This window comes from Hippichthys cyanospilos, chromosome 16 (assembly GCF_059441005.1).
Source record: "Hippichthys cyanospilos isolate Australia breed blue-spotted pipefish chromosome 16, RoL_Hcya_1.0, whole genome shotgun sequence".
NCBI lineage: Eukaryota > Metazoa > Chordata > Actinopteri > Syngnathiformes > Syngnathidae > Hippichthys > Hippichthys cyanospilos.
The window spans coordinates 18,911,858-18,922,336 of NC_142384.1; the positions used below are offsets into that span (position 1 = coordinate 18,911,858).

Below are 10,479 nucleotides of genomic sequence, written 5' to 3' on the forward strand. Positions count from 1 at the left end.
GGTTTGGGGGGAATGTGAAGAATAGTGCAGAAGATGGAGCTGAGCAGTTTGAAGTTGGAATCATTTTTATTCCAAAAAAAAGCGTTGGGTGATCTTTGGAAGTGGAGTGGCGATTTGCCGTCTCCGGCAAGAACCCTCAGCTCATTTCCTTTACGTACCAGTCGGGCAGGAAAGAATAAGGGGAGTCCCTGTGGACGGAGTAGGTGACGTCGCAGCGAGGGTTCCAGCAGAACAGGTAGACCACGCTGGAAGACGGAGCGCGCCTTTGAGTCGCGCGGCCCCGGGCCAAAACCCCTCGGAGCCAAAACCCCTCGGAGCCAAAAGCCCTCGGAGCCAAAACCCCTCGGAGCCAAAACCCCTCGGCGCCGAACGTGCCGGGAACTCACCCGGGGTCGTCTCGCGTGGCCGCGCGTTGGACAAACGACAGGAAGTCGCTGCAGAAGTTCATGCAGACGGTGGGCCTCCAGCACCAGTCCTCGGCCTGCTCCGAAAGACGGAGACGCCTGGATGCGGCCGCCGGCCTGGCCCCCCGCCCGCCCGCCCGCCAAACGTACCTTGACGAGCCGCGGCATCTCGGAGACGCGAAAGGACTCCACGGAGACCACCACGCCGTCTTGGTCGCGGAAGCCGGCCACCACGCGGGGGACTCCGGGGAGGAAGGACTGCGCCCACCACTTGAGCAGCTTGAACCTGCCGGGCCAACCGCTTTGGGACCGGGCCGCATCTCGGACTTTCCTCCGCCTCTCGGACGCTCACCTGTGAAAGTTGCTCCGCTGCCTGGGGGTGCGGATCTCGGCCGACGTCTTGAGCTCCACGTAGCAGGCGGGAGGAGGCGGGGCGTCGGGGTCTTTGTCCCGGCAGTCCACCTCGCCCGAAAACAGCAGCCTGTGATCGGAGAGACGGGTCCGGACCACGGTGCAGAAGGCCTCGTTGGTGTTGACCACGCCGCTCCGATCGGGGGAGCTGTCCACCTTGTCTTTTTTTTTTTTTTTTGGGGGGGGGGGGGGTGAGGGCGCGGCACAAAAAGCGGGCGCGACGCGGCTCCCTACCTGCGCAGACATACTGCTCAAACTTGTAGCCCCAGTACATCATCTCCCGGTGCCTCTCGGTGCGATTCTCGCGCTCGCGGCGAGCGGCGTCCGTTTCCACCTCGCTGACGTACAGGGTCCCCTTGAACCTGCTGACGGCCAGCAGCCAGCCCTCCCGCGTCTCGTAGGGCGTGGTCAGAAGTTTGGTCAAATGCCCCCGCCAGGTCACAAAGTCCACGTCCAGGGGGGGCCTCGCGCCGCTCCCTCTGGTGGGGCGGAAGAGGCACACTGCTCTACTGTTCCTTCGCATGTCCCCACTCATCCTTAGTTCTTCGCGGAGGATAAAGAACATGAGCGAAAACCCTCATATTGACATACGCAAAGTTCACCGTAGCTTCGAGCCAGCGGACTGAAAGGCCGAGCCGCGTGCGTCTTAATACTCGGCGGACGTGGAATTCAAGCGTGAAACCGCCACGCCTTTCGTTGTCGACGTTGCCTTAAACGGTGGCGACTGTACGCCGCGTGCCCCCTTTGAAAAATGGCTTTCCCCAAACCAGCGTCTGCTCAGCGGTCGGAGGGCCCCGCTTCTACTTACGACGAAGGCGTCACCTTGCTCCTGTTGGCCAGGATCCATCTGAGGACGTGATCCAGCTTTTCCTTCGCGCTTTCGTCCCTCCTTACGTAACGCCGGCTATAGCCGTCCCTCAGGTCAAAATGCGGCCTTTCGTCAGGTTGGGCGTAGTACCTCATCTGCCTGCCGTCGTTGAAGAACCTGCGCTCCGAGTCCAGCGAAAAGCAACCCACCTCCACGGGCTGCTTGTACAGGGGGAAGTCCCTTTCGTAAAGCTCCCTTCTGGCGCTCAGAGCGCAAGCGCCCGGCGGCTTCAGACGTTTCTGGACCGCGTCCCCGTCCCAGTCCCCGTCCCCGTCTTCGTCGTCCTCTCTCGGTCTCTTGCACGTTTGCCGCTGGTGCTGGAAGCCGGGATCGCGCCGGCCGTGCGGCTTCATTCTTGCCTGACGAGAAGAAACAAGACGCCGGTCCGAAGGGACGCTCTCACCAAACGCTTGCGTGTTTGTTTTTCCCAACTTCTTCAACCGCGCGACCGGCAGATAGGTTGGAAACACACACACGAGCCCCTTATCTCAGCGGGGAGTCTCGAACGGCTGGATAAATGTCATATCTAAGCCCGAAGGCGAGAAATTCATCGTTCGCGCACGCGCGTGGAAATCCAATCCAGCATTACACGCCGATGACAAGACTTTACAATGGCCGCGTGCCTCTTCGTGGCAGCAACAGAACGTCGCCCTTGTTGTTTTAACGCCACTTACCTCAGAGAGGAGTCCCGCTCCTACAATTGGTGACGCTCGTGATTAAAGTTCTCCTTTCGTAGCGGGGCAGCAGGGGCGACGTAGGCAAAGAGGATGAAAACAAAAAGCTAGCGAGCGAGCTAGCTGGCCAGGTGAAGTATGTGAGCTAAACGGCGCCGTTCCCGGCCGCTTCCAGCTGCGCTGAAAATACTTGTCGGTTTCGGAACCTAGCCTGGACGATAAACCCTCAATCCTGGTCAAAAGTTGCGTCAAAATCTGACAAAAATAAACACTTGCCACGCAGAAACCACTTTCAACCGTAGGGGGCGGCGTCGCAATCGAAGTTGTATTGACAGCAGATAAAGAAGAAAAAGAAAACACAAGTAGTGGCGACTTTAACCAGAGAGGGCGCTGTTCCCAAGCGGTCCCCCTTTCTCTCCCACCGAAGAAGAACCGGCAGCAGTCGCGGATACAATTAGCATTCCAACTAACGCGATCGACACGTCGTTCGACCGAAATGATGCCTGGATGTCGTTTTCCCTAGGAGGAAAAAAAAAACAAACCCTACCGAGTAAGGTAAGCTCAAAAATACATCCCGCCATTTGCTAAACGACCGCCTACGTTTAAAACGAGTCACGACATTTTCGTCGTATTTTGAACGCCGGTAACGATAAGCGTCATTTCGAGAACAGCTACGACCAAGTTGAAGTTCCAAACAGAAAGCGCATCTTTCGGCCCTCGTTCCAGAAATGAACAGAAAACGAGCTCTGATTTCCGACGTTTTCAAGGTGAAGAAAAGAAGAACCGCTGCCGAGAAGTTCGGCGTCGAGAGCGACGAACAAGGTGTGTGCCACTGCCTCGGAGGCCAGCCGCTTCTTTGTTTTGTTATTTCAAATAAAGACCCGACCCGGCGGTTTCCGCCCCCGAAGGTCCGACGGATGTCCGCTCTAGCCTGGAGTACCTGATGACGCTGTTCCCCCGAAGGCTTTTCAACGACGCCCTGCCTCAAATCGTTCTCAAGCACCAACTGTACAGCATTCACCATGACAAGACTCTGGTGGACAAACAAGTGGTAAGTCGAGCCCGGCTCCGCCCCGCTTTGAAAGCGCCAAAGCCCGACTCGAAGGCGCGCAGGATAAGCTGCGCCAGGACGGGGAGATTCTCATGTTCCAGCTGGGCTTCGACGCCGACGCCTTCGGCCTGGTTTTCACCTCCGACTACAAGGCCAAAGTGTCGGCCGGGGAAGAGGGCCGCCGGACCCGGGGCGCCGTGGACAAGTTCTTGGACAAAGTCCTGTCGGCCGGCGCCGATCTAAGTTTCGACAAAGACCGGATGATCGGGGAGTTTCTCTTCACGGATGCCGAAGTCACGTACGTGGAAAGGAAAGGCCGCGCCGCGCCGCCAAATCCTTGAACGCGGCGACGCCGAAACTAAGGTGCGCCCGGCAGGCAGCTGGTGAAGGCCGGGGTGCTGACGGTGAGGGACGCGGGCAGCTGGTGGCTCTCCATTCCCAACTCCGGCAGATTCACCAAGTACTTTGTGCGAGGTGGGCGGGCGTCGGGACGCGCGGCGGCACCGCGAGAAGCGCCTTACCGACGGCCGTCCTCCGCTCGCCCGCCAGGTCGCAAAGGCGTGCTGGCCATGGTGAAGAAGTCCAGGTACGGAGAAGCCTTGCGGGCCGAGCTGGAGGGGCGGCGCGCCGGCCCGCGAGTCCCGTTCCACATCAAGTACCACATCCACGATTTGGTGGGCGCCCAGCTGCTGGACAGGTAGGCCCGGCCCGGCCCGTATTTCGCGCTTCTCTCGGCCGAACGGAGATTCAGATGCAAAGAATTGGCAAAATAATACAATGAAAAATGCCCTTTGCCATTTGGCTTCACGGCGTCATGTTGATGGAGTGGATTTACGGCGCGCGCGTCCCATTAAAAGAGCGCTTTTCCTTTCCCCAGCATCCCCACGACTTCGGGGACCCTCCTGCGACTCGTTGCCTCCCGATGACCAGATGCCCGTCTCGGGGGCGCGTCCTTCTCCAAGGCGTCGCCAGGGGCCAATGGGAACGTCAAACCCTATGGGTTTAGGGAAGGGGCCGAAAGCCTCAAAAAGAGCCCGTCGGCGCATTAACACCGAGTCGGATGAAATGGCTTATATTTGCAGCAAAGTGGCATTCGCAAAGAGCCGACAGTTTTTCCAAAAAGGTTGAAGACGGCGCAAGAGGTCAACTGGTGCGTACGTAGATATTCCTCAAAGAAAATTGCCGGCCACGCCAAAAGCGGATGACGCCACGGGCTTCGGTTTGATGGGAATTTATTGGCTTGTTCAAAAACAAAAAGTGACAATAGCGTTGTGTCCCAAGGCGCGGCTTGATGTCTGAATACAAAACAACAACAGCTGGGCAATGTGTTCTTTGACCCCTTGTACTCGTAGCTTAAATACATTTTCGTAGCGAGGCAAGCGCGTTTGGGTAGGCGCGGAGAGCGGCAGGGGGAGGAGCTCGAAGGGGGGGGAGCTCGAAGGGGGAGGAGCTCAAGGCAGAGCTAGCTCCCCCCCCCCCAAAAAGAAGGCAGATTGATAGTGTTAGTCCAAGAATACAGCGAGTGGAGCGCGAGATACAAAAGGCGAGATTATACCCGAGAGGACGGCGTACACACTGCCGCCCGCCCGCCCGCCCGCGCGCTGTTTTCGCCGACAGGCACAGACGCTCACGGGAGCGATTGACTCGGCCAGCGGTAACGCCATCCGTTAAGGAACAAACAAACAAAAAAGCCTGCTGAGAAATGCCCAAGGTTGCTCCTCGCCACCGACGTTTCTAAAACAAAAGATCGCGGCGCGCTTTGGAGCCCGTCCGGGGCGCCCAACGCTCGCGTAAAATAACAACGGCCGCGCAGAGCGACGGCGGTACGGATTTGGCAGCGGGAGAACCCAGACCGTAAACAAAAGCGGATCTAACGTAAGGCCTCAGCACGAGGTTCCGTCGCTATTCCGAGCCAAAAGGCGGGGCGCGACGGGGTCTCCGCCCGCCCCTTACAGCAGGCTGCACTTCTTGTTCTTCTTCTTGGCGGGCGGCGGGCAGAGGACGGCGCGGATGGCCTCGTCGAACACCGTCTTCAGTCCGCGCTGGGTCAGGGCCGAGCACTCCAGGTACTTGACGGAACCTGGGAGCGGAACGCGCGTTTGGCCCGGCCTTACACCTTTGCGCCGGCTTCGGGGAAAAGGCTTTTTTTGCCGCGGCGTCCGGCGCTCACCGATCTCCTTGGCCATGGCCAGGCCTTGCGGGTACGTGATGGGAGCCAGTTTCTTCTCCTTCAGTTTCTCCATGGTCTCTTTGTCGTCGCGCAGATCCAGCTTGGTGCCCACCAGGATGATGGGCGTGTTGGGACAATGGTGTCTCACCTCGGGGTACCACTGCGACAAATGGACGGCTCCCCCGTAACCGCCCCGCTTTGCGCGGTTTGGTTTGGGCGTTTGGGCGGCCGGCCCGGACTCACCTTGGCGCGGACGTTTTCAAAGGAGGCCGGGCTCACCAGCGAAAAGCAGATGAGGAAGACGTCCTGGCGGGCGGGGGAGAAACCGCGGCTAAGTACGGGCGCCGAAACGGCGGCGCGGCGCGGCGAGGCGAGGCGAGGCGAGGCGCCGGCTACCGTCTGCGGGTAGGAGAGCGGGCGCAGTCGGTCGTAGTCCTCCTGCCCCGCCGTGTCCCACAGGCCCAGGTTGACCGGCTTGCCGTCCACCATCACGTTGGCCGAGTAGTTGTCGAAGCTGGAGGGGAGGGACCTCGGTCGGCCGTTTTGCCGGGCTCTCCCGAAAGCCGCCGGCGGGGGATACTCACACGGTGGGGATGTACTCCCCGGGGAAGGCGTTGGTGGTGTAGCTGATGAGCAGGCAGGTCTTACCCACGGCCCTGGAGGGCGCGGGCGGAAAAGCCGGCCGTCACCGAAACATCCAAAAGCGACGCGCTCGGAAGGGGGAACGGGGGGCGGCAAAGTCCCGTTTGCGTCCGCTTGCCGCCGTTTGCCGCTCGGGAAACGCTTCGGCGCTTGAAGGGCGGAGCAGATTTTCTCCATCGGCTCATGTCTTCGAGTAATTGGGCTTGCCATCGCAATTCGGCTTCCTCTCGCGACCGGCAAATCGCGTCCCCGTTCGGTTTTTGATCTCGTTTGACGCTTTACGGCGCAAAATGTCCAAACGCGCGTTTGCTGGCGCGCGGCCGGACAAGCGACGTCTGCGGGGACGCTTCTCGTGAATCCCGATTTCCCGTCCGACGGGAGGAGCCGGCGTTTGCCGTCTTTTGGATTTCCATGCCGGTAAAACGGCCGTTATTGGCTCCTCCCTTCTCGGGACTGAAACGGGCTCCGGCGCCGCGTTCGGACGATGTCACTGAAGGAGGTGGGGCTTCGCTCGAGGAGATATCCCGCTTCCCCGTTAAAAGTGTAGGTACCGTCAAAGCACGCGTTTCATCACCATTGAAGTCACCGACGTGTCACAAGTGATTATACGCGCAGGGGCACCTTTAAAATATCCCCACGGAGCCCTGGACCTCGCTTGACTGCACATTAGGTGTCCGTCGTGTCGTCCTAAACGGGAAAGCGCCTGCCTTTAAAATATAGATTTTTCTTGTTTTTTCACGTGGATAGTTTGGCTTTCGCTAACGTATTGGTTAATAACGGTACCGGTTTGAACCTGTAACAGTTGGCTTCTACTCCCTATGGGAGGAAAGGCAAATGGAAGCAAACCAACTGTAGGTCACGAAATGGGACAAGCCAGCCTAGCTCCTGACCTGGGTCAGGAGCTTCTTAACATACAAAATGTCCAACCTTTGACTGAGGTGGATGGTGTGTCAAAACGCACGCACGCAGGCACGCACGCAGGCATGACTCTGCCGCTGTGGCATCCAGCAGCAGCAGCAGCAGCAGCAGCACCACACCCAGAACAACAAAGTTATGCGCGTGCGCTCCTCCCACGCGCCCAAACACATCTCCCGAGCGCGCGCGCACGCGCCCGTTTGGAGCCCGAAGGGAAAGGAATGCAAACACAGGACGGCCGCCAAACCTCGCAAAAAAAGACAAACTTTGGACTTCAGTGTGCAAATCGCGGCCGGGCACATTCGACCGAGCCATCGCATGATCCAAACGCGAGCGCCCGCCGGATTCACTTTTTAACTCGCGCAGACGAGTTGGTCGGTCGCTTTGAACGTTTCTTGTGGAACGCGCGCCCCCGAGCGAAAACAAACCGAGTCCGCGAAAGCAAAAGTTCGGAGGGCCGCTCACTCACCCGTCCCCGACGACCACACACTTGATGGCCTGCATCGCCGCCGATGCTAAGGTTAGCCCCGGGAGCTAGCCGACGTCAACTCGCAAAGTATCGCCTTTGTCCGCGAAAAAAGCTCCCGACAAGCTCGGCTCGCGGTGGCAGGAGGGATCCGAAGAGACGCAAAAGGCAACTCGGGGAGCACTTTGACGCCGCTTGCTTTCGGGAGATTCCCTCGCTCACATTCCCATGCTGCCGAACGGGAAGCTCGCCGAGGCAAACAGCGGCCACCACCCCTCACAAGGAAGAAGGAAAAAAAAAAAAAAAAACAAGGCAGCCACCGGATGGCGCATCCGGGCTACTGGGGCGTTCCCCCCACGACTCGCTGCCTCCTAAACAGACGTCACCAAATGAGATCAAATCTGCATGACTCGTATTTATGAATCGCATTTGAATGATTGGAACAAAAGCGTACGTTTCTGCTCGGTGTGCGTTAAGGGAAGGAAGAAAAATGACGGGCGGACGATTTTACGCGTAACAACCTGACGCACGAGCTTGTACCAGTTCCGGTCAATCGTTTATACCCGTATCGGTGTCTCGCAGGCTCATTTTCTAGTTCAGGAAGTGACGACGAGGCGTGAGTGTTTTGAGTGCGACCAGTTCACGCAAAACACCCGACGGCAACTTTCACTGGCGGAGGTCAAAATATGAAGCGGGCCCTTGTGAGGAACACGTTGTATTTCAAGAAACCGCCCCAATGCTCACGTCCTCCTTAGATTCAGTCGGGCCCTATCTTGACGGCAACAAGTCGAAGATGAAATCTGATCGAAAAGACGTTTCGAAAATCTAAAAGGACTTTTTGTTTCAAAAAGTGGTCAAGAGGCAACGAGATGAGCCGGAATGAGAGCCTTTCGTCTCCGCCTGACAGTCTCGCCCCGGGGTTAAAATTCAGCACTTCCGTGTGCGCGAGCATTAGCAGTCCCCCGGAATGATAACAATAAGCCCGTAAGGAGGAGGAAACGCAACGTCGGGCGAGCCGAACTTTTGGGGCGGAGGATAGCACTGGCGCCCGCTGCCCACGCAGCCAGTCCGAGCGACCTTTCCGAGACATGAGCCGTCGCTCCCGAGACATGAGCCGTCGCTCCCGAGCCGCCGCCGCCGCCGCCGCCGAGTGAGGCCCCGACACGGGCCGGGCCGGGCCGGGTCGGATCGGAGGCCGACTTCCTCCATGACTGGGCTGTCTCACTTGGTGCTCCGTTTCTCGGGCACCGCGGGGCGCACCTACGGGGTCTTCTCCAAAGGCCTGACCAGGACTTTGCTCATCTTCTTCGATCTGGCCTGGCGGCTGCGGATCCGGTTCCCCTACATCTACCTTGTCGCCTCCATGATGTTCAACGTCAGACTTCAGGTACGTCCAGTGGGCAACATGGGAACGGGGGGGGGGTTAGGGTTAGGGTTAGGGGGTTGGGGGGGGGGGGGGGGGGGGGGGGGGGCAGATAACGGCAAACAACGGCTCCATTTTAACTCAACAAACGAACGGCGCAATCCAAATGAGAAAAATGCCGGCATTGCCTGATCGGAAGGACAAAGGTTGTGCGTCTGCGGTTACCGCGGTGCCCGCATGCTCACATGCTTTTATTAAAATAGGTCATTTGTGTTGCTTGAGTCGCAAACGGCCGTTTCGCAATCTCTTTTGCAATGCGGAGAGTCGCTCTTCCATTAGGTAGCCGCAATTCTTAAGTGCGACGCAATCCCGCTAAATCGTAGCGCGCCGACCTTTCCACCCAAGTCTCGCGGGTTTGGGCGGGACGCCATTCACTTCTGACAAAACGGACACGGCGGTGAAGGAAACGGGCCCGTCGCCTATCCGTTTTTTTGCGCGGAGGACGCGACGGAGCGGGCCCGGCAGACGTTGACTTTTTTTGCATTGCCAGGTTCACATCGAGATCCACTGACTCCGCCGGGACGCGGCGGCCTCGAGGAGCCTAACCCTAGCCGCGTCTGCACGCTGCTCCCGACGAGAGTTTGCCCACGCGCTCTCCTTTTGACTCACCCAAAGACCGCGGACGGGCAGAAAGAAGCCGCGCGGACGGGCAAAGAGAAGCCGCGCGGACGGGCGAGAGAAGCCGCGCGGACGGGCAGAGAGAAGCCGCGCGGACGGGCAGAGAGAAGCCCCGCGTCCGCTCTCCGCCTCCCTCAGGCCGGATGGAGGAGCCGACCTTTGCCGCCCGCCACCTGCCCCGCCGCTTCCGGCAAAACAAGACGCCCAACGCTTTTCTGATTGCGTCGCTTGTATGAGCAGGCGATGGATGCGTTTGCCAAAGCAATAAATTGGTCAAACCGAGCAGCCCGGCCTTTGGCCTTTCCACCAAATCACCTTTTGACAACATTGCCTCCAAACTCGCCGCACTTTCGTTTTTGCCGATTTAAGTGTCATGTGAGCCACCCCCCCCCCCCCCCCCCGACCTCCCCAAAAAACTTCGTTAAGGGCTCAAAAACAAGAAGTGTAAAGTCGCAAAGCTCCTAAAGCAGGGATCTTAGGTAGCCCCAAAAGATCACACGAGTAGCCCGCGGGCCTGTTCTGCAAGTAGTTTACAAGAGATAGAACATTGGTGATTTTCTATGAATTCTATTACACATGTATTACATTTACATGACATATTACACTTGCCTTACATGCTGTTACTTCATTATTGTGAAAAATCGGCAACATGATCGGTGTCTGGACTCAATGGTAGCCCTTCGTATTACCCGGTACCGAAGACGTAGCTCTCGCTTTCAAAAAGGTTGCTGACCCCTGTCCTAAACTCTCACTTTGTTTCATTGCGTGTGTGTGTGTGTGTGTGTGTATATGTATGTATGTATTCATATATATATATATATATATATATATATATAT

General features: G+C 58.1%; 4 protein-coding genes across 8 annotated transcripts; 2 read left to right on the forward strand and 2 right to left on the reverse strand.

Annotated features, from left to right (window-relative positions):
* Nucleotides 1–28: 28 nt before the first annotated feature.
* Nucleotides 29–2,958, reverse strand: dxo (decapping exoribonuclease). 2 transcript variants are annotated; one of them, XM_088436216.1, is made up of 7 exons: nucleotides 2,358–2,958; nucleotides 1,624–2,042; nucleotides 1,050–1,294; nucleotides 757–976; nucleotides 555–690; nucleotides 387–481; nucleotides 29–245 (listed from the first exon to the last, which is right to left on the reverse strand). In XM_088436216.1, exons 2-7 carry the CDS (start codon nucleotides 2,034–2,036, stop codon nucleotides 137–139), a joined length of 1,218 nt encoding a protein of 405 aa, XP_088292342.1. In that variant the 5' UTR covers nucleotides 2,037–2,042; nucleotides 2,358–2,958; the 3' UTR covers nucleotides 29–136. The 2 variants fall into 2 exon arrangements, with proteins under 2 accessions (XP_088292342.1, XP_088292343.1); XM_088436217.1 differs by lacking the exon at nucleotides 2,358–2,958 and having other exon boundaries at nucleotides 1,624–1,841; nucleotides 1,919–2,042.
* Nucleotides 1,472–4,723, forward strand: LOC148411235 (winged helix repair factor 1-like). 3 transcript variants are annotated; one of them, XM_088436228.1, is made up of 7 exons: nucleotides 1,472–2,912; nucleotides 3,125–3,179; nucleotides 3,266–3,408; nucleotides 3,510–3,706; nucleotides 3,785–3,882; nucleotides 3,958–4,105; nucleotides 4,286–4,723. In XM_088436228.1, the coding sequence occupies exons 1-7, from the start codon at nucleotides 2,865–2,867 to the stop codon at nucleotides 4,332–4,334; spliced, it is 738 nt and encodes a 245-aa protein (XP_088292354.1). In that variant the 5' UTR covers nucleotides 1,472–2,864; the 3' UTR covers nucleotides 4,335–4,723. The 3 variants fall into 3 exon arrangements, with proteins under 3 accessions (XP_088292354.1, XP_088292352.1, XP_088292353.1); XM_088436226.1 differs by having other exon boundaries at nucleotides 1,807–2,912; nucleotides 3,471–3,706; XM_088436227.1 differs by having other exon boundaries at nucleotides 1,884–2,912; nucleotides 3,084–3,179; nucleotides 3,471–3,706.
* On the reverse strand, nucleotides 4,624–8,071 carry LOC148411236 (ras-related C3 botulinum toxin substrate 1-like). Of its 2 annotated transcripts, XM_088436232.1 has the most exons (6): nucleotides 7,605–8,053; nucleotides 6,163–6,234; nucleotides 5,975–6,092; nucleotides 5,822–5,884; nucleotides 5,579–5,738; nucleotides 4,624–5,488 (listed from the first exon to the last, which is right to left on the reverse strand). In XM_088436232.1, exons 1-6 carry the CDS (start codon nucleotides 7,637–7,639, stop codon nucleotides 5,358–5,360), a joined length of 579 nt encoding a protein of 192 aa, XP_088292358.1. In that variant the 5' UTR covers nucleotides 7,640–8,053; the 3' UTR covers nucleotides 4,624–5,357. The 2 variants fall into 2 exon arrangements, with proteins under 2 accessions (XP_088292358.1, XP_088292357.1); XM_088436231.1 differs by having other exon boundaries at nucleotides 5,822–6,092; nucleotides 7,605–8,071.
* A 468-nt stretch (nucleotides 8,072–8,539) lies between these two features.
* smim10l3 (small integral membrane protein 10 like 3) lies at nucleotides 8,540–9,924 on the forward strand. The gene is made up of 2 exons (XM_088436237.1): nucleotides 8,540–8,988; nucleotides 9,515–9,924. The coding sequence occupies exons 1-2, from the start codon at nucleotides 8,809–8,811 to the stop codon at nucleotides 9,533–9,535; spliced, it is 201 nt and encodes a 66-aa protein (XP_088292363.1). The 5' UTR covers nucleotides 8,540–8,808; the 3' UTR covers nucleotides 9,536–9,924.
* Nucleotides 9,925–10,479: the final 555 nt, after the last annotated feature.